This window comes from Eriocheir sinensis, unplaced genomic scaffold (genome assembly GCF_024679095.1).
Source record: "Eriocheir sinensis breed Jianghai 21 unplaced genomic scaffold, ASM2467909v1 Scaffold1268, whole genome shotgun sequence".
NCBI classification, from domain to species: Eukaryota; Metazoa; Arthropoda; class Malacostraca; order Decapoda; family Varunidae; genus Eriocheir; species Eriocheir sinensis.
This window is the reverse complement of record NW_026110593.1, coordinates 74,085-96,247: the sequence shown is the minus strand read 5'-3', so window position 1 is coordinate 96,247 and position 22,163 is coordinate 74,085. Positions and strand designations below refer to the sequence as shown.

Sequence of the window (22,163 nt, the reverse complement as noted above, 5' to 3'; positions counted from 1 at the left end):
TGGGAAGCGTGACTTTAAGAATATTACTTAAGGTAAATATATTTGTTTAGAGATTCTGATGATGAACTAAGGGTCAAGGGACAGGATTCAGCCATACAAGACTAAATTGTCGCTCATAACACTTAGAACTTAGTCTAATTATAAACTAACATGTAAACACAAGAAACAAGTAACACCAACACACAAACAAAACCTATCAAGTGTTCCCACTAACATATGGTAAAAAACCTGCTCATTCAGTCTAACACCACTCATCAACTTAATTAAGCCTTACTACAACTACTGAGTGTTTGCACTCCACCGTGGTTACCCCTGATAATGATACACACACCATTTGTCCTTTTCCCTCTTTCCTCCTCCTGCACACAACCCCCAGGGCATGCTGGCTTGGGTCCCGACAGCAGTCAGCCAGCCTACTATCAGACAGACTTACTTCGACACCTCTGTATGGGGCGATACCTCGTATAAGAGTCCTTAAATATAATATTATAGCCTAGGTATATTGATCACTTCTATGTATGTGAGGCCGGTTATGCTATATGAAACAACAAGTTGGAGAGGATGACATGGAGCCAAGAGTGCAGAATGCTGAGATACATGGGGCATGTGAGATGGACAAGTAGGGTACCAAACTAGGTGATAAGAATGTGTGGTGTGGAGGTGGTGCCCCTCTTGATCAAAGACGCTGAAGTTAGGGTTGACTGAAGATCTGCTGGGCAGCATGTTGGTAACCCTCTGCCACTTGTCAATGGTTGAAAACTCTCAGCGTCTTGCGGTGGGAGTCGAGTCCTCTGGATCACCACGTACACACACTGACCACTCGGCCACCGGTGCACCATACGCAATCTGCAGGTGTAAGCTGATATTAATTAAATATTAATAATAATCGCCATAAAATTGTGATCAAGAATGCCGAACATGTGGCCATTATGATTTCTTGTTTTGTTCTTATGCCTCCGACTGTGAGTTCTGCACATTTACATTTGAAAGTAATCTATTACTAACTGCAAGGTCTACATATATGCCTACCTATACTCAGGAAAAGAAGTTTCTAATAATTTCCTGCCTGACAACTTGACCAGGAATCAGTCTGCTGTTTCTCACAGGCTGAACTGCTACTTCTTCTGCAGCGATCCACTCAGTAGTTGTGCAGGAGCATACAAGAAGTCGCAATCTTCATAGTCTTCTTGGGGTCATGCTGCAAACTTCCTCCTGACTTATGTAGGCACCTGCACCTTGACTTGAGGATCCCAAAGGTCCGTTCGACAACGCATCTTGTCCTGTGATGACTTGTTGTATCATTCCTCCCCAGGCGTTGTCGGGCGTGCAACTGGGGTCATCAGGAATGGCTCCTGTGAAGTTGAAAATTCATTAATCCATTATTTATCATTATGAAATGCATGAAAACTATCTTAAAAATTCTATTAATATCTATTGTTGTGGTTGACATCTTTATCTCATGACTGGCCTTTTCACAAAGTACCCGAGTTACTTTATCAATGGCCCTTGATTGGTCATTTCCAACACCGTTTCCAATAACACCTTGAAAGCTGCCACTCACAAAAACCTTAGTGTAGCCAGAACCTGGGTGTGTGTTGGGAGTGCATGTGCCCTCCTGGTTCTCCTTTCCAGGTGGGGGTGCAACTCATCACAGAGCCTGATGATTTCCTGACGGGGAAATCTATACACCTGCATGTGACTGGGTGTGTTGGCAACCACTGCTGTGAAGGAAAGGAACAGTGACTGGGTGTGTTAGCAACCACTGCTGTGAAGGAAAGGAACAGTAACTGGGTGTGTTAGCAACCACTGCTGTGAAGGAAAGGAACAGTAACTGGACGTGTTCAGGGGGTCAGTATGAGGTGTTTGGCTCATGTTCATTTCATGTATCCATGTATCCCGACACGCTGGCATGGTCTCGTCCACCCACTTGTCCCGCCAAGACGGCCGTCCATCCCTTGGTTAATCTCGCCCACCTGAGGGTGGCCGGCACGCCCAGTTTGAAGAGCACTGCTCTGTGCACTTTTCAATTGTATTCTCTCCCTGATGTCCTTTTTATGGTGTCTGTTCTCTGGTGTGGTTCTGCCCCTTCTTGGTTTTCAGTTTCCCTTTTCCTGAAGGTCTTTACAAGGTGCTTTTCAGCTGCCTGCTACACGGTGCCTCCAAAATGTTGAAGGCAGTTAATTCATTACTCTGGGTCTATTTTGACCCAGTTTATTTGGTGTAGTTTTCACAATATTGTGGTTGACAACTTGTAGCTGATATGCTTTGTTATACATTTTAGGAATTTGCAGCTGCTTTTTTTATTTTGAATCATGTTTCTATGAGGATGTGATCTTTGTCCCCACAGCCCCGCCGGTGCTGTGCAGACGTGAGAGTCTGAGGCGGTGCTGTGCTCAGCGCTCCCTGCGTCTTTGCTGCCGCTGATCTCTGTTGCAGTGGAGGCTACAAGGCAGGGCACCAGCCTGAGTGCCCGGGACCAGCAGGAACAGACTGTCTGTGGTGTGAGGATCAGGGGTGACCAGGAGAGCCTCCTCACCACCACCACCACCACCACCACCTTGCTGCTGGCATCTCCAGCCATAAAGGAAAGGAAAAGTTTGAGTGCAAGAAGACTTGAGACTGAACAGGTCCACTAGACACAGCCTTGCACACACTGGTGAAGGAAACCATGAGTGCCAAGAGTGTGGGAAAAGACTCCCTGGGAAGGGTGACCTCACCAAGTACACCCACACACTCTGGAGGAAGACCTCATGAATGCCGTGAGTGTGGCAAAAAGTTCAGTAAGAAGAGGGACCTCAACACACACACCCTGACACACACTGGTGAAAGACCTCATGAATGCCGTGAGTGTGACAAAAAGTTCAGTCAGAAGAGTAACCTCAACACACACACCCTTACACACACTGGTGAAAGACCTCATGAATGCCGTGAGTGTGACAAAAAGTTCAGTCAGAAGAGTAACCTCAACACACACACCCGTACACACACTGGTGAAAGACCTCATGAATGCCGTGAGTGTGGCAAAAAGTTCAGTACGAAGAGTGACCTCAAGAAACACACCCTTACACACACTGGTGAAAGACCTCATGAATGCCGTGAGTGTGGCAAAAAGTTCAATCAGAAGAGTCACCTCAACAGACACACCCTTACACACACTGGTGAAAGACCTCATGAATGCCAAGAGTGTGGCAAAAAGATCAGCAGGAAGAGTGACCTCAAGAAACACGCCCTTACACACACTGGTGAAAGACCTCATGAATGCCGTGAGTGTGGCAAAAAGTTCAGTGATAAGAGTAACCTCAACATACACACCCTTAGACACACTGGTGAAAGACCTCATGAATGCCGTGAGTGTGGCAAAAAGTTTATTCAGAAGAGTAACCTCGACAGACACACCCTTACACACACTGATGAAAGACCTCATGAATGCCGTGAGTGTGGCAAAAAGTTCAGAGCCAAGAGTGACCTGAACACACACACTTTTATACACACTGGTGAAAGACCTCATGAATGCCAAGAGTGTGGCAAGAGGTTCATTTCTATGTCTGTGTTGGACAAGCACATCTTCAGACACTCTGGCCTGAGAGAGTTCAAGTGTGATGTTTGTAAGAAGCATTTCAAGACCAAGCAGGATATTGCTCGGCACATGAAGATCCACTTCCCCTGAGGTGTTGTGTTGTGCTGCTGTAAGTGTTATGCACGGAACTTTCCATATGACTCAAGAATCACGTGACAGTACAATTCTGTATAGCTTGCACTTCTCTCTGCCAGCAGTGGTCAGTTACAGGCTGGCAGCCGCGACATCCACACGTTTGTCACTCGTCTCGTCCGCGGCTTGTATACACCGTTCTTGTTGTGCTTCACAGATAAATATATTGTGGACTAAAAACATGGACCTTTTCATAAACTCAACCAAAGTAATGTATGTGGTGGGGGGCAGCGTTTGGTAGCCCATCCTGGTTCTGCTGACAGGCCTGACCAAACAGCTGTTTTCCTCGATGCATCTGCCTAAGGTAAGCCTGCCGCCCATGGCAGGTTTACCTTAGGCAGACGCATAGGGGTGAATTACACAGCTCAGGGCTGGACGCTGCGGAACACCTAGCCTCTGGCCTTGCCGTCACTTCTTAATGGAGCACAGGGAACTTGGTGACCTTCAGTGCCTCAAAAACTCAATTTCTCCAGACATCTTTCCCCTGTTCTTCGACAACACTCAGCCGTCCCCATCACCCCGGGACGCAGGGCCAGTGTGTCACCAGGGTTACCCCAGCGTGCCTTTCCCAGGTGTCCCCAGGTACCCATTTATCGACCAGCCCGAAAGGAAGGATGAACAGCTGGGTGGACTGCACGCCGACTGCCCGGGCCAGGGTTCAAACCCAGACCACGCTAACCACTGCACCACGGACACGTAATGATGGAACTCATTGCTTATAATATACCGGAGAGAGAGAGAGAGTATATTTGTCTGTGTTTCTCTCATTTTTTTCATGGTTCCCTTCTTTTCTTCAGTTACTCTTTTCCTATCTTTATCTCACACTGTTTTGTTTCATGTGTTATTTCTCTAATTTGTTTATTAATCTCTCCATCTTCATCTCTTTACTTTCTCTTTGAAGCTTGCCATCTCATTCTTTCTTTCATTTGATTCTCTCTCTCTCTCTCTCTCTCTCTCTCTCTCTCTCTCTCTCTCTCTCTCTCTCTCTCACATTCTCTCTGACATTCTTTTTCTCACATTCTCTCAATCTCATTCTCATTCTCTCTCAGTCTCTCTGTTTCTCATTCTCATTATCATTCTCCCTCATTTCATTCTCCCTCATTTTCATTTTCTCTCAATCTCATTCTTATTCCCTCTCTCCCATTCTGCCATTTCCATTCCCTCTCTCATTCTCTCATTCTTATTCTGTGTATGGCCCGTCGAGCACTGCGCCGACTTTGAACTGAGGTAATAAAACATAATTTTACCTATTTAGGAAGAGGATTCAACTGCTTTTTAATGTAACAATGCCTTGCTGCCTAGCCTTCGGCTGTAGCAACATGCCACAGAGGGGATACAAAGTTTATAATTTAACTGCAAGGCCTAATTTATAAGGTTGCACAGTCTTCATTTTCATGGGTACCATGTCATTATAATATGTTGAAGACATTTTCATACAGTATTCTCTAAACGTATTTTGACCCTCAAGCAAAATGAAACATTTACATGGCTTTATTATTTTACTGTATTATTTTTCAATCAAAAATTATAAGTATTTCAATTAAATCAAATTAAATTAAATGTTATTGAACTCATTGATAACTCATCTTCACAATACCTTGGAATCGCACAGAAAATTTATTGCAGCAACTACATTCTAGTGTGTGTGTGTGTGTGTGTGTGTGTCTGTGTGTGTGTGTTAACACAATAAAGAGAGCAGCACGGTAATGGAATCAGGGCCCCTCCACCCTCAGATAATTAGTTTACACTAATTTTTCACTCCATATGCTAAAGTTTTCTGCAAGCAGGTAACGGAAAGGAAGCAAAGTGCCTTTGCATTGATGGAGCTTGGGTAGTGTGTCAGCCACGTGGCCCATGACAAGTTTACCGTTTACCGTTGATGAGGTTTCGGGCCCCGGTCCGCCGCCGTGGCAGCGCTCCACAGGGCCGCTAACATTATAACAGTAATATTAGCACCTAAAGTTGTCCTCAATCCTCATATTTGTTAAGTCGTAGGATTTAGTGGATGAGTGAGTCTTCAGCACTTTCTTGAAGATTGCCAGACTGTCACTGTTCTTAACATCCCAGGTAACTCATTATAGAGCCGCGGGGCACTCTTCTCAAATGCTCTGAAACCCAATTCCAGGTTGACCCTGGGCTCATGGAGTCTATATCGTCCTGTACTGTGTCTCACTGACATGGTGGTGTCCAAATGAAAATCCTGTAGTATATTTCTCAAATATCCAGGTTTACCAAGTCGCGTTGCTTGATAAGTCAAGACACATTTTGTAGAGTATTCGTGCCTTAATGGGTAGCCAATGCAAGTCTATAAGTGCAGGTGTTATTCTCTCACGGGGGGGCAGACCCTTTATTAGCCTTGCAGCTCTGTTCATAACAAGTTGTAGTTTCTTCAGCAGATATTTAGGAAGGCCATAATAAAGTGAGTTACAATAATCCAGCTTACTAGTTACATGATTATATATAAGCATCTTCATAGTCTTATCATCCAGGTATTTCTTGACAAATGCAATATTTCTCAGATGGTAGCCTGCCATTCTCACCACCTGATTGATCTGTTCTCTGAATGATAGAGTGCAGTCAAGTATCACACCTATTTGCACACAGTAAGTTCTGTTCTCAAGGTAACTCCTCAGATAATCCAGCGCGCCACCCTCAATTCCAATATTCTTACAACCCTGAAGCAATAGACTGTGCTCCACCGTGTCAAACGCAGCACTCAAGTCTAACAAAATCAAAACACCACACTTCCCTTCATCCATGAGTACAAGCAAATTGTTTACCACCGAACAGAGAGTAGTTTAAGTTGAGTAAAGCCTCTTGTAGGCAGATTGATTGTCCGGTAAAGCCTGCACCACTAGCAAATGCTTCATTAGCTGATTTAAGATCACATTTTCAAGTATCTTAGATAGAAACGTCAAGTTGGATACTGGTCTAAAGGAACTTAAACACTGTGGGTCCAGTTTGCCTTTAACGATAGGTTTCACGATCGCCGCTTTCTCACTCTCAGGGAAAGTCTTGTTTTCAATACTAGTGTTAACCATCACAGTCATAACATTTAAGAAATCACTAAAGTTTTCACTCTTAATGATGTCACTTATCGGCAAGGGATCGTTATCACAGAACGTCAGTTTCACCTGTGTATGATAGTTTTCACCACAGCCACATCCACTTGTTGAAAGCCTGTTAACTTTATTTCAGGGACTGGAGTTTCCACAGCGGATCCATGGTAACCGTCGCCTCTAAAGTTCATGATAACTCTCAATTTTCTTGTCAAAAAAGTCTAAAAACTTATTTGCCAGCACTTCATCCGAGAAACCATCCGGAAGCTTGTTAACCTTTCTGCTTCCAGTCAAACTGTCAAGCACCTTATATAATTTATTGATGTCAGGCCCTGCCTCCACGACCTTATTCCGATAGTATTCTCTTTTCCGTTTTATCACAAGCCGATTTTCTTGTTTCTTGCCTCCTGGTATGCTCTTTTTGCCTCATCTGTTTCTTGCCTCCTGGTATGCTCTTTTTGCCTCATCTGTTTCTTGCCTCCTGGTATGCTCTTTTTGCCTCATCTGTTTCTTGCCTCCTGGTATGCTCTTTTTGCCTCATCTGTTTCTTGCCTCCTGGTATGCTCTTCTTGCCTCATCTGTTTCTTGCCTCCTGGTATGCTCTTTTTGCCTCATCTGTTTCTTGCCTCCTGGTATGCTCTTTTTGCCTCATCTGTTTCTTGCCTCCTGGTATGCTCTTTTTGCCTCATCTGTTTCTTGCCTCCTGGTATGCTCTTCTTGCCTCATCTGTTTTTTGCCTACGCCACAGTCTTTCTTTTTTCTTCTTCTCTCTTTTTGCCCACAGTATTTCTGCATTAAACCAAGGTGCATGATCTCTCAACATTATCTCCTTTTCAATCAGAGGACAGAGGCTGTTATACTCATCTTTAGCTAAACCATTATATAGCTTAACCAGCCAGGTAGCACAATTTCCACGTAACACCGAGCCATGTTCACAGATTTCACGACATTTAATAGTAATTTCCTGTATTACAGAGTTAATCAATATTTCTGGTTGAAATTTTTTTCGCAATCTGAACGTAATTTTTTTCCTCTGCACTGCTTCCCTCACGTATGAAATTTCAAAGGTTACCAATTTATGCACCGGGGATATACAACATATTTCATCGACACACACCCCTTGCACTAGATCACCGTCTATATCGCTGAAAACCAAGTCTAGCACATGACCCCCTAAAGAAGTCATCTCGTTCACTTTATTAATCAGGTTGAAACTGTCCATCATCTCAGCGAAGGCCATGCCAGAAGAATTTTCAGGATCATCAATCCATAGATTAAAGTCACCACAGATGAACACATTTGCACTCACCATATCCACAGACTCCAAAAATGTGCGAAATTCATCAATAAAGACCTCTGCTCCTGTATCTAGAGGTCGATACACCACAATAAATGTGCATTTCCTTCTATCAATTTCACAGATGACTTGCACTAATTCAAAGGTATCCCACCTTTCTGATGCTTTTCTCTGAATCTTCTTAAAAGAATTCGAAAGAAAGATCCCAACACCACCGCCCCTTCTTGTCTCCCTCGGAACATGTAGAAAGGTACGAGTTACTGGCGTCATCCAGGGTTGGAGTAATTACAATTCAAAATCTTAATTACAATTACAATTACATTATTAAAACTTTAAATTGCAATTATAATTACAATTACTCATGTGAAGTTCAATTACAGTTACAATTACAATTATACAAGAGACAGTCAATTATAATTACAATTATAATTACTCAGTGTCCAACAGTAAGCTTTGGTTGAAAAGAAAAACACTAGCATCGTGCTGTTGTCATTTATTGAAAAGAGAGAGAGAGAGAGAGAGAGAGAGAGAGAGAGAGAGAGAGAGAGAGAGAGAGAGAGAGAGAGAGAGAGAGAGAGAGAGAGAGAGAGAGAGAGAGAGAGAGAGAGAGAGAGAGAGAGAGAGAGGTGGATGTAGGCTAAACGGGTAGGCAGAGGGGGAGGGAGAAGGGGTGGTACAGTAGGTGGTGGGGACTGGGGGAGTGGTGCTATACATACAGACAGATAAACAGGATGGGCGGGAAGGGAAATGGAGAGAGGGAATAGTGTGAGGGCAAAGGATGAAGAGAGGGTGTGGGTCGAAAGGAGAAGAGAGGGAGGGACATAATGACACACACAGAGACAGACAGACAGACAGAGAGATCGTCGAAGAAATGAGGGGGTAGGTAGGAGACAGAATGACAGACAGACAGACAGACAAAGAGAGGGGCAGATAGACAAAGAAAGATAGTATGTAGTATGGTAGTATCATATCCTACTACTCACCACTATCAATAAAATATGCCTTCTACTATCACAGTCATAATACTTGTCACCATTATTATTAATATTACTATCACCAGCATCACCAGATCACCAATTCAGCATCATCAGTTTTTTTCATAATTATTTCCCTGTTACTGCTATATGATCGTCATCATTATTTTTTTTAACATCACCATCTTGCTATTACTTTCACCATCATTACCACCACTTTACTGTACTACTAGACTACTACTTTCCTATCAGCACAAGCCTACACCTACAGCGATTAACTTTCCAACAAATTAGCCTATTACTATGACACTGGTCACCATCACCACTAATCACTATTACATCATTTCATCATGACATCATCCCATGAACTATCATCACCATCTCAGCTACTACAGTCATCATCATCATTCATCAGGGAACAGATTACTATACAATGTCTTTCTTACCTTTACAATAGAAAGTCAAGAGGAGGACTTTGCCGTATGACGGTCTAGGAAGCAATGAAATATGTCCCAGTCCACCAAACAGGGAAAAGTGGACGCGTCTGATTCTCGTATAATACGTAGGTTGTCCAGTAAGGGTTGCCATACTTCATCATATACAGTATTTACATATTTGCCACCATAGCAGTAAAAACAAGGATTATCAGAATTTTAGTATGACATACTTTCTTCGCAATTACAATTAAATTACAATTACTTTATAATGTAATTGATTATAATTACAATTACTTCATTAAGTTCTACATCCAATTACAATTACATACTTTAATGTAATTAATTACATTCTAATTAAATTACAATTACAATTACTCCAACCCTGGCGTCATCTCACGAATCTTGGCGACGTCGTAGTCATTTAGCCATGTTTCAGTTACCGCTAAAATGTCAAGATCCTTTTCTTTGATGAAATCACGGATATCTAGAGTTTTATTTCCCACAGACTAAACATTTAGCAGACCACATTTTGTCTTTGTATCTGAGGAACTCGTAGCCATGATCAGTTATGTTACGAATTCTCTCAATTTCAGTCTGAAAAACTACCCAACACTGGTTATTCGCCGAGTGATTGACTTCAGACTTCTTGTACCTCACACAATTTATACATTTGCTCTCAGTCCCGGGGCAGTCTTTGGCTTTATGTTCTCCTGCACATTTATAACATACTGGGTTCTCACCATTGGCCTTGGCCGTGCATTTGGACTCAATATGACCATATCTCTGACAATGATAACATATTATTGCATGGTATCTGTCTCTCACAGTATACACCACCCATTCAAGTTTTATTCTATCATGGTGCTTGTAGATTACCTCTCTAACAGTTGGATCACATTTCAGGATATAATGTGCTGTGCCACCGGCAGCAGGCTTACTAAAAAATTTCTCAATTTTCTCCTCAACTTGTGGAATCGAGTGTAGGAACTCATTTCTTTTAAGCAGTGTCTCAATTATCTTATCCCCAGTCTCCTCCTTGTGCACATTACAAATCATGATCTTTGGCCTCAGTTTTCCCACACTTTCAGTACTGACTTTCTCCACAGATTGCAATTTTTGGGCTGCCTCATTCCTCATATTCTCATCATCAAAGTTCATTATAATATTACCTCCAATAGTGAATCTTGAATCAGTAATCTGAATGTCACGTAATGCTTCAGAAACTTCACCTTTCAACTCTGTAGCCTTTTTATCTTGTTCAGAGGCCTTGACAACAAGTAAATTCTTCTTAACTTTCTTCTTACGTTTGATGACCTCAGCCCAAGTTGCATCTGCTGACTCCACATGCTCGGCTCGCTGCGACACGTCTGCCACATCCTGCGCCACCTCCCCAGCTCCTCCTTCACGCTGACCGCTCGTGACTCAACTTCTTGTTTCACTTCTGATATTTCCTTAGATAATTCCAGCTTGAATTCTTCCATTTTTTCCACAATTTTGGTAGCCAGAGATGCTTTATGAAGGCATGGGTTGCAAATCCAATTTACTTTAGATATATTCTCCGACTTAATTCCAGGCAGATGAGCACACCAGATGACACCACTTAATTAGGGCACAGACAGCACCCTGTCCACTTGTCGCCTGTGGGATCCGCACAAACGTAACAGAACTCCACCGAGTTCTTGGCTCGGCCAGCCATGTCGACTCAGCGCTTTCGCAAGCAAGGCGCAGCACCTCCGACCCACGCGGCGACTCACTACTCACTCCATTCAGATGCAGGACAAACAACATGCAACTAAAAGACAGAAACACACCGGCAAGAGGAAACCAAGTGCGACATGTGTGAAGCTGAAAACGAAGACCTGCGACACTTCCTGCTCTGGTGCCCGGCCTGTGCAGAGGAAAGGAAAAAGTGTGCGAGGCTGCAGCGGCCTTACGAGGAAGAAGAAGAGGACGACACCATTGGAAAATTATTTGAAAATGAACACACCGAAGAAACAAAAGCAACAGTACACAAGTTTTGGACAATAAGAGAAAAAGGAAAATAATAGGCCCAGACAGTAGACACAACAGGAGTGTGCCGTTACAAAGGCGAAACTTCCGACCGATTACTACTGCTGTAAACACGCTGCTGCTGACTCCTGCTGCTGCCCCTGCTGACTCCTGCTGCTGCTGGTCGTGCTGACTCCTGCTGCTGCCCCTGCTGCTGCTGCCCCTGCTGACCCTGCTGCTGCTGCCCTGCTGACTCCTGCTGCTGCCCCTGCTGACCTCTGCTGCTGCCCCTGCTGACTCCTGCTGCTGCCCCTGCTGACTCCTGCTGCTGCTGCCCCTGCTGACTCCTGCTGCTGCCCTGCTGACTCCTGCTGCTGCCCCTGCTGACCCTGCTGCTGCTGCCCCTGCTGACTCCTGCTGCTGCCCTGCTGACTCCTGCTGCTGTCCCTGCTGACTCCTGCTGCTGGTGGTGCTGACTCCTGCTGCTGCCCCTGCTGACTCCTGCTGCTGCTGGTGGTGCTGACTTCTGCTGCTGCCCCTGCTGACTCCTGCTGCTGCTGGTGGTGCTGACTCCTGCTGATGCTGGTGGTGCTGACTACTGCTGCTTCCCCTGCTGACTCCTGCTGCTGGTGGTGGGGCTGACTCCTGCTGCTGCTGGGGGTGCGGACTCCTGCTGCTGCCCCTGCTGACTCCTGCTGCTGCTGGTGCTGACTCCCGCTGGTGCTGGTGCCGCCGTCACGGTCAGCACTCCACACAGCAGCCTCCGTCCAGTGGTGACCCCAAGACTCATGTCTGGCGAGGTGAGTGTGTGTGTGTGTGTGTGTGTGTGTGTGTGTGTGTGTGTGTGTGTGTGTGTGTGTGTGTGTGTGTGTGTGTGAAAAGCCAGGATTTAGCTCTTTTCTCCACTCACACACGCACACAGAGAGTAACTAAAAACTCGAGAAATAAAACCAGACAATTAAAGTTTTGACCGCGCCGGGATCGAACCTGCACCACCGAACGTGAATTACACAGAAAATCAGACCACACCGATCCCATGGTCCAGACTAGGTGGTCTGTCCTTAAACCTAAGTGAATCTACACTAATCAGAGGGCTCCAAAACATTGCTTTTCTACTCTAGTTAATATTAAGTTCAAGGAAGTGACGGTCGAGCTTGTTTTTAAAGGAGTCAATCGTGTTACACTGGACCACTGACGGTGGGAGCTTATTCCATTCTCGCACTACAACATTGGTGTAGAAAAATTTGGTGCAGTCTGAATTTCCTTGTTTACATTTAAGTTTTATGCCATTGTTCCTCGTTCACAAATTGTCATCGATCATAAACAATTTGGGGTACAAATAGGTAACAACTACTTCTCCCCCACCACCACCCCAGCCCACCCCCCAAGACAAGTCTGGGGAACCGGGGTTTGGGGGGTGAATCAAAAATCACTTAAAAAATGGGCGTCAAAAATTTCCCTAAAAAAATCACAAAATGAAGGAAAATTCCATAGTCTCTAAAGTAAGGAAAGTCCTAACTTTATAACCTAACAGCCCCCCTCGCCCCCCTGCTAACCAAAGATGGCTGCTCCCCCCTCTGGACCCCCCCCACATGTATGATGCACTGGAAAATCGTTTTATTTTTTATTTATTTTATTTTTTTTGGTAGGGAGCATATTTAAACTACTCCAACTGAACTTTACGACCTGCTAACGAGAGGGATTCACCAACTCTCAGTATAAAATCTGTTAAGGAGGCTGTTCAGTCACGTATGGTGCGTGGAAAGTAGGAGTGCTTGTATGCGTCAGTGTTAGTGTGATATGTTTGGTATTCATTGATGTGTGTTACTAGTACGTTGACTGTTTGCGTTTTGTAAGTACGTATGTGTGTCGTGACGTTCATGGGTACTCCTTTAATTAAGTAAAGGTTCATTATACCTCAAAGTAGAATTAATAGTTGATCATTTAAACCAAATAGACAAATAGTACTGTGGAGGAAAGGAACAGTAACTGGGTGTGTTAGCAACCACTGCTGTGAAGGAAAGGAACAGTAACTGGGTGTGTTAGCAACCACTGCTGTGAAGGAAAGGAACAGTAACTGGGTGTGTTAGCAACCACTGCTGTGAAGGAAAGGAACAGTGACTGGGTGTGTTAGCAACCACTGCTGTGAAGGAAAGGAACAGTAACTGGGTGTGTTAGCAACCACTGCTGTAAAGGAAAGGAACAGTGACTGGGTGTGTTAGCAACCACTGCTGTGAAGGAAAGGAACAGTAACTGGGTGTGTTGGCAACCACTGCTGTGAAGGAAAGGAACAGTAACTGGGTGTGTTAGCAACCACTGCTGTAAAGGAAAGGAACAGTGACTGGGTGTGTTAGCAACCACTGCTGTGAAGGAAAGGAACAGTAACTGGGTGTGTTGGCAACCACTGCTGTGAAGGAAAGGAACAGTAACTGGGTGTGTTAGCAACCACTGCTGTAAAGGAAAGGAACAGTGACTGGGTGTGTTAGCAACCACTGCTGTGAAGGAAAGGAACAGTAACTGGGTGTGTTAGCAACCACTGCTGTGAAGGAAAAAAAACAGTAACTGGGTGTGTTAGCAACCACTGCTGTGAAGGAAAGAAGGCAAAACTCAAGAACAACCACTCCAAACCAATATTCGTAGTATCTTAGCACGTGAAAGAATTATTATTATAATGCATTTTCGTATACGTTTTACCTTGGGGAGGGGCCAGGGGGGCAAGCCTCTTTAATTATAGAGTTAGGTGGCTTGGATTTTCTAAGTCCATTGTTATTGTTTCACAAGCGCCTCTATGCACAGACTGAGCCTCATACCTGCCTTGCAGTGCACCCTACAAACTAGTTCCTAAGTCAGTAATATCCAAAATGCGCATGGATTATAACGATTTCGGACAAAAAAACGGTCTTTTAAGAGTTTTATGTTATTTTTTTCAACTAATGCCACAGCTATTTGTATTTTCTAATACATTCGTAAAATGTTACTACGCGAGGGTATCAGCGGTGGCACCTAACGGTGGGTTCCTGAAGTCAGTTGTTTTCAAGCCGCCATAATGGATGGAAGGCCCGACACTCACTCCCTCAAAATATCCGTCTACTTTACCTTTCGGTAAGTGTTAACTGAGTATTTAACCTCTTTATTGGTGTGCATGTAGGTTGACAAAAGGACCGATTACTATCCCAGTACCGGGTCCAACAAAGACACGGGCGTGTCATGTGTCATATGGTGTGACAAGCACGTGTCAGAAAACAAACGGATATTGTTCAATGCGCGATACTTATAGTGGAATTTGAGTAAAATGGAGGCCAGGGTCATACGTAGCAGTCGGTAGGTCACTCCCACGTCAGTTAACAGCAGGAGCGTCAGTTCGATCTGGATGACAGCTGTCACAAATCTGTTTTATTTTGTACCTTAAACTACTCTGTAAAAATGATCTAGCATCAACTTACAAGAAGTGGACGGGTTAACCGTCAGTATTGTACCATATGTAATTATGAAACATGACATTTCCCAAGAGTTGCTCGACTACGATTGGGGTGGTGGGGTGGGGGTTCAACTACACTGACCATCCAAGTACACGCCCTACACTCGTCAACAGACCTGCTGCAGCGGCTACTACATTATATAGGAATAGATTACAAGAGTATACGTTAGGGAATTTCCTTTCTTTAAAGACTAGGGATTTTTCCCGATTTGGGGGATTTTTGTAGGGACATTTTGAAAGCCCATTTTTCAGTGATTTGGCCGCCACCACCAAAAATCACTGTTCTCATAATGATTAATCGAGCTAACGACCACCAAAACCACAGCTCCCTAAAGGGATTAATCGAGCTAACGCCACCGCAAAATAGCTCGCATTCATTACCTACCGTATGAAGCATCACTTGGTCTTCATATATTTTTTACAAACGCTTGGTTAGCAACGGCACGCTTGGTTAGCGCTGGTATGCTTGGTTAGCGATGGCGGCTTGGTTAGCGATGGTACGCTTGGTTAGCGCTGGTATGCTTGGTTAGCGATGGTACGCTTGGTTAGCGATGGTACGCTTGGTTAGCGATGGTATGCTTGGTTAGCGATGGTACGCTTGGTTAGCGATGGTACGCTTGGTTAGCGGTGGTATGCTTGGTTAGCGGCTAGCCCACGCATGTGAAACCAGGTCCACCACGCGTGGTTATTTATTTTTTTTAGAACACGCAGCCCAACGGCTGTCATGCTGAGGGCTGGGTATTAGGGTGGAGCGTTTTTTAACTTTTTTTGAAATTCATTTGTGGCTAGTGTGGAAAAGGTGCCAAATGGTGAGAAAAAAATGGTGTTAAAAGCATTTTTCTCTAGGACAGTATCTTCTGTCCCCGCCATCTCATCAAAGTTGGAGAAATAAGGGTCTAAAATGGGTAAACTTCACATAATACCCCATTTTTACAACTTATTATGAAATGCTTGTGGCTAGTGTGCAATATTGTTTTCGAGTTGCATATTAATAGAATACTAAATATGTAATGTGTACAAATATATCTTCTGTCCCATAACGTGCTTGAAATATTGAAAATTTCGATTTTTTTTGAGACAAATTTTAAAAAATTCCCAAAAATCAAATACAAAGAAACTTTCATATGGCTAGTTCCTAAGTTGTTTTACAACACTTATACTTTATCTGTGTAAAATTTCATCGAGATCAGTTAATATCTTCTGTTCCCGCCACGTCACTTTTAAATATTTAGTAATTATATTTATTTTTTATATTGCAAGGGATGTCAGTTCGAAGAATACTACAAAGGAAAATTACAAAATCGCTAAAATCTACTGATAAAAGTACAGAGGATCACTTTAGCTGCATAACACACACACACACACACAGTTACTAGCCTCCCTTAAATGGAGGGGGGGACTTAAAGATTTTTTTTTTTTTTTTTTTTAGCTCGTTAAGGTATATCTAGAATAAGTATTAAGACACAGCTCTTAGCCTATTTCTCATTTACATATTGTAAATAAAAAATAGCCCAGAACTCACCACGAGGAGGTGGCTGTGTATCGAGTTCCACCCATTCTCCAGCCCAGCCACCCTACCATTGCTGGATTTACTTAGATCTTAAATTGCTTCTTTGTGTCAAACTTAGGCATATTCTTCCTTGATTCCAATGTATTCTTAATGAATCCTTCTCTTTCTGCTTCTCCGCAAACATGTTCTGATGCTTCTGTTACTAATTTAATTAATCTTTCAACAGCTTGTGTGTGACAGGGGATATCTTTGTAGTGTGATGATAGCATGCCTCCTGTCTGAATAAGTTTTGTTATTTCTTCCTGACTCATGTTCTTTGTTAATGGTGGTTCTGTTATTCCTGTGTTTTGCCACTTGATCATATCAATGAGTGTACTGCTGTTGAAATTTAACTCAGGAATTTCAAAACTTCTGATTGCTGATCTGGCTAATGTTCGAGCCTTCAAAATTCTTCGCCATCCCAACTCTCTGATATGCTTTTGGTCGTCGTTTATCATAGAAAGTAAGATGTTTTCTGGATGGCCAAAGTACGCATTTCTCTGAATAACTGGATTAACTATTACTTGAATATTTGCATCCAACATTGCAGCTCTTCTAACAGTATCATGAAGGTGTTTGGCTCCAAAAATAACTGATGGCTCGCATTTAATTTTGAACCACATTGGTGCATAAACTTCCATTATGTATTTTACTATTGCTATCAAATTTTCTGTGGGATTTTCTGCTGTCATGTACAAGCGAAGAATTCTATTCGCTGTAGTGATCCAACGTGAATGCGCAATTTTACCTGGATTGCAATTCATTAAGGATTCTCCACAAACACCAGAGGAAACTGCTCTATATGCTTCAAGCAAATACTTCTGATCAGTGCTTAAATCTGAAAGGTCAACTTTAATGTTGATCTCTTCTGCCTGGATGGGTTCAAAGTCAATAATAGGCAGATTCTCACAGTTAGACAGTTGTTTTCCAATTGTACCACTAAAGCCTCTGGGTCCTGTTGTAGGCCCATCTAATTTTGTAATCAGATGCCTCAGTGGCAATTCGTTACCATGCAGTTGACACACAAACCATTGTAATGGTCTTCCAAGTTGTTGTTCTAGAAGAGAAATTACACCATTCTTTCTGCCAGTATTTACTGCAGTGCCATCACAACCAACTGCCTGAAGTTCAGAAGTATTAATGTTTTTGTGATTCAGAAAATCAGTAATTCCTGACGCAATTGCATGCGATTTTCCAGATGACACAACTATGTGACCAAGGTATTCAGAGTCAGGCTCCTTGACACAAGTTATATGTTCTTCAGTTATTACTTCTTTAGCAGTCTTATTCCCTTTTTTAACCTTCGAGAGAGTTCTATCTTTTCGTCCATCAAAGAATATGCTAACAACATTTTTTTGATCAGTCTCATCATGTTGTTTTGTTTCAACTCTCTTCTTACCTCGAGCTCGACGAATTTTACTTCGGTCAACAATTTTGGAGGCATCTTCAGGAGATATTATTCCAATATCTTTTAAAGTAGCACTAACTATACTTGCTGCAGTTCTGTCTGAAACTCGTGACCTGTCACAAGCTAATGCAACAGATGGTAGCCTCAAGAAATTAGTGCTACTTGGAGTTTTGTCTGTTCTATATTCAATTTCAGAGTTATCATCACATTCATCAGTTGTAGATGTAGCATCTGAATCTGAAAACGAAGCAAGAGTTGCAGCACCACTCATTGATGGTTCAGAGTGAGATGGACCTGCTTTGCCTTGACTTCTTTTTCTTTCCTCAGTAATTGCTTTGTCAGTTTTTGCGTGGTTGCTTTGTCAATAGCTCCAATAGCCATTTTTCTGTTGGTCCTTTGATCGTTTAGAAATTTTGCTTCTCGCTGTGGAACCTTTCTAGCTGCATCACATGAGCAGTTGTTTATCGCACATTTACAGGCTGCAATGTCAAAAAGTTTTAAACTGTCTTCTTTGAATACTGTTACTTTATTTATGAAGCTCGGTTTGTCTTTCCTCTTGGAGGAGTAATCCTTCATCAAACTGTTGTACTTGGTGTGGTAGTTATCTAACATTGCACGAACACGCCTTGAAGAAAGAGTTGGTACAGAAGCAGACTTCCAAATATCTAGTAACTGTTCGTTGACAGAATTGGCAATGTCATCCCAAAGTGGTTGCTTTTTTGTTGTTTTCAACTGTACTCTCCCACAAACATGCTTTCATGACATCTCCGTAAGTTGGGAGGCATCTCTTACTGAGCTGACAAGGATTCCCAAAAACAGGGCAAGTAAATGCTTGTCTCGTATTCTGTAGAGAGCTCATGGCTTCACACACGTCTCTCCCCTCTGAGCTCTACTGGGCAACTAACGTGGCGCGCTACCCCGCACTGCCCACAGGCTGCTGTGAGCCTGTAATCACATGAGCGGCAACAGCTATGAGACACCCCCCCCGCCCCACTATTAACCAATCCAATGAGGGAGGCTAGTAACTGTGTGTGTGTAATGCCGCTAAAGTGATCCTTTGTTTATTTATCTTGTAGATTTTAGCGGTTTATTAAGTTTTTCCTTGCATAAATAAATATAATTACTTAATATTTAAAAGTGACGTGGCGGGAACAGAAGATATTAACTGATCTCGATGAAATTTTACACAGATAAAGTATAAGTGTTGTAAAACAACTTAGGAACTAGCCATATGAAAGTTTCTTTGTATTTGATTTTTGGGAATTTTTTAAAATTTGTCTCAAAAAAATCGAAATTTTCAATATTTCAAGCTTGGGGACAGAAGATATATTTGTACAGCTTCCATATTTAGTATGCTATTAATATGCAACTCGAAAACAATATTGCACACTAGCCACAAGCATTTCATAATAAGTTGTAAAAATGGGGTATTATGTGAAGTTTACCCATTTTAGACCCTTATTTCTCCAACTTTGATGAGATGGCAGGGACAGAAGATACTGTCCTAGAGAAAAATGCTTTTAACACCATTTTTTTCTCACCATTTGGCACCTTTTCCACACTAGCCACAAATGAATTTCAAAAAAAGTTAAAAAACGCTCCACCCTACTGGGTATAGCCCGGGCCTGTTCAGCCCGAGTCCCGGATGACCTTGAGTCATGGCTCAGGGCTGTTTTGGGGTGGTTAGCGATGGTATGCTTGGTCAGTGATTAGCCCATGCATGTGAGTATAAGGTAGGGATTTTCCCTACTTTGGAGACTAGGGAATTTTTCCTGATTTAGGGATTTTTCTAGGGAAATTTTGGAAGGCCATTTTTCAGTGATATGGGCTCCCCCCCCCCCCAATACCCCGGTTCCCCACAGTTCCCCAGGCTTGTCTTGGGGGACTGGGGGGGCTGGGGTGGTGGAGGGGGTGGAGTGGTGATTCTTAAGATTTACCGGAAAGGAACAGTAACTGGGTGTGTTGGCAACCACTGCTGTGAAGGAAAGGAACATTAACTGGGTGTGTGTGCAACCACTGCTGTGAAGGAAAGGAACAGTAACTGGGTGTGTTGGCAACCACTGCTGCGAAGTAAAGGAACATTAACTGGACGTGTTCAGGGGGTCAGTATGAAGTGTTTGGCTCATGTTCATTTCATGTATCCATGTATCCCGACACGCTGGCATGGTCTCGTCCACCCACTTGTCCCGCCAAAACAGCTGTCCATCCCTTGGTTAATCTCGCCCACCTGAGGGTGGCCGGCACGCCCAGTTTGAAGAGCACTGCTCTGTGCACTTTTCAGTTGTATTCTCTCCCTGATGTCCTTTTTATGGTATCTGTTCTCTGGTGTGGTTCTGCCCCTTCTTGGTTTTCAGTTTCCCTTTTCCTGAAGGTCTTTACAAGGTGCTTTTCAGCTGCCTGCTACACGGTGCCTCCAAAATGTTGAAGGCAGTTAATTCATTACTCTGGGTCTATTTTGACCCAGTTTATTTGGTGTAGTTTTCACAATATTGTGGTTGACAGCTAGTAACTGATATTCTTTGTTATGCATTTTAGTAATTTGCAGCTGCTTTTTTATTTGAATCATGTTTGTATGAGGATGTGATCTTTGTCCCCACAGCCCCGCCGGTGCTGTGCAGAAGTGAGGGTCTGAGGCGGTGCTGTGCTCAGCGCTCCCTGCATCTTTGCTGCCGCTGATCTCTGTTGCAGTGGAGGCTGCAAGGCAGGGCACCAGCCTGAGTGCCTGGGACCAGCAGGAGCAGACTGTCCGTGGTGTGAGGATCAAGGGTGATCAGGAGAGCCACCACCACCACCACCACCACCTTGCTGCTGGCATCTCCAGCCATAAAGGAAAGGGAAAGTTTGAGTGTAGGAAGACTTGAGACAGCAGGTCCACTAGACACAGCCTTGTACACACCCGTGAAGAAAACCATGACTACCAAGAGTGTGGGAAAAGACTCCCTGGGAAGGGTGACCTCACCAAGTACACCCACACACTCTAGAGGAAGACCTCATGAATGCCGTGAGTGTGGCAAAAAGTTCAGTCGGAAGAGGGACTTCAACACACACACCCTTACACACACTGGTGAAAGACCTCATGAATGCCGTGAGTGTGGTAAAAAGTTCAGTAGGAAGTGTGACCTCAAGAAACACACTCTTACACACACTGGTGAAAGACCTCATGAATGCCGTGAGTGTGGCAAAACGTTCAATCAGAAGGGTAACCTCAACACACACACCCTTACACACACTGGTGAAAGACCTCATGAATGCCGTGAGTGTGGCAAAATGTTCTGCAGTAAGAGTGACCTCAAGAAACACACCCTTACACACACTGGTGAAAGACCCCATGAATGCCGTGAGTGTGGCAAAACGTTCAATCAGAAGGGTAACCTCAACACACACAGCCTTACACACACTGGTGAAAGACCTCATGAATGCCGTGAGTGTGGCAAAATGTTCTGCAGTAAGAGTGACCTCAAGAAACACACCCTTACACACACTGGTGAAAGACCTCATGAATGCCGTGAGTGTGGCAAAACGTTCAATCAGAAGAGTAACCTCAACACACACAGCCTTATACACACTGGTGAAAGACCTCATCAATGCCGTGAGTGTGGCAAAACGTTCAATCAGAAGCGTCACCTCATCGCACACACCCTTACACACACTGGTGAAAGACCTCATGAATGCCGTGAGTGTGGCAAAAAGTTCAGCAGGAAGAGTGACCTCAAGAAACACACCCTTACACACACTGGTGAAAGACCTCATGAATGCCGTAAGTGTGGCAAAAAGTTCAGTGATAAGAGTAACCTCAACACACACACCCTTAGACACACTGGTGAAAGACCTCATGAATGCCAAGAGTGTGGCAAGAGGTTCATTTCTATGTCTGTGTTGAACACGCACATCTTCAGACACTCTGGCTTGAGAGAGTTCAAGTGTGATGTTTGTAAGAAACATTTCAAGACCAAGCAGGATATTGCTCGGCACATGAAGATCCACTTCCCCTGAGGTGTTGTGTTGTGCTGCTGTAAGTGTTATGCACGGAACTTTCCATATGACTCAAGAATCACGTGACAGTACAATTCTGTATAGCTTGCACTTCTCTCTGCCAGCAGTGGTCAGTTACAGGCTGGCAGCCGCGAGATCCACACGTTTGTCACTCGTCTCGTCCGCGGCTTGTATACACCGTTCTTGTTGTGCTTCACAGATAAATATATTGTGGACTAAAAACATGGACCTTTTCATAAACTCAACCAAAGTAATGTATGTGGTGGGGGG

The 22,163-nt window shown here is 43.6% G+C and overlaps 3 protein-coding genes and 1 long non-coding RNA gene across 6 annotated transcripts in view; 3 read left to right on the top strand and 1 right to left on the bottom strand.

Moving 5' to 3' along the window:
- Positions 1 to 8: 8 nt before the first annotated feature.
- On the bottom strand, positions 9 to 9,696 carry LOC126989682 (uncharacterized). 2 transcript variants are annotated; one of them, XR_007743588.1, is made up of 4 exons: positions 9,486 to 9,696; positions 1,562 to 1,721; positions 1,030 to 1,352; positions 9 to 846 (listed from the first exon to the last, which is right to left on the bottom strand). It is a non-coding gene; the product is annotated as an uncharacterized LOC126989682 (long non-coding RNA). The 2 variants fall into 2 exon arrangements; XR_007743589.1 differs by lacking the exon at positions 1,562 to 1,721.
- On the top strand, positions 2,324 to 22,115 carry LOC126989678 (gastrula zinc finger protein XlCGF7.1-like). Its single transcript, XM_050848287.1, has 2 exons — positions 2,324 to 3,668; positions 21,895 to 22,115. The coding sequence occupies exon 1, from the start codon at positions 2,669 to 2,671 to the stop codon at positions 3,665 to 3,667; it is 999 nt and encodes a 332-aa protein (XP_050704244.1). The 5' UTR covers positions 2,324 to 2,668; the 3' UTR covers position 3,668; positions 21,895 to 22,115.
- The window catches only part of LOC126989675 (zinc finger protein 84-like), a 75,189-nt gene continuing 56,696 nt past the window's right edge, over positions 3,671 to 22,163 (top strand). For both annotated transcript variants that reach the window (XM_050848284.1, XM_050848281.1), the window contains exon 1: positions 3,671 to 4,405. The gene's annotated coding sequence lies outside the window, so the exon portion shown is untranslated. The remainder of the gene's footprint in view (positions 4,406 to 22,163) is intronic.
- LOC126989677 (zinc finger protein OZF-like) overlaps positions 20,476 to 22,163 on the top strand; it is a 46,058-nt gene continuing 44,370 nt past the window's right edge. The window contains exon 1 of the mRNA XM_050848286.1: positions 20,476 to 21,894. Coding sequence (XP_050704243.1) covers positions 20,811 to 21,893 — 1,083 coding nt within the window. The 5' untranslated portion in view covers positions 20,476 to 20,810 and the 3' untranslated portion in view covers position 21,894. The remainder of the gene's footprint in view (positions 21,895 to 22,163) is intronic.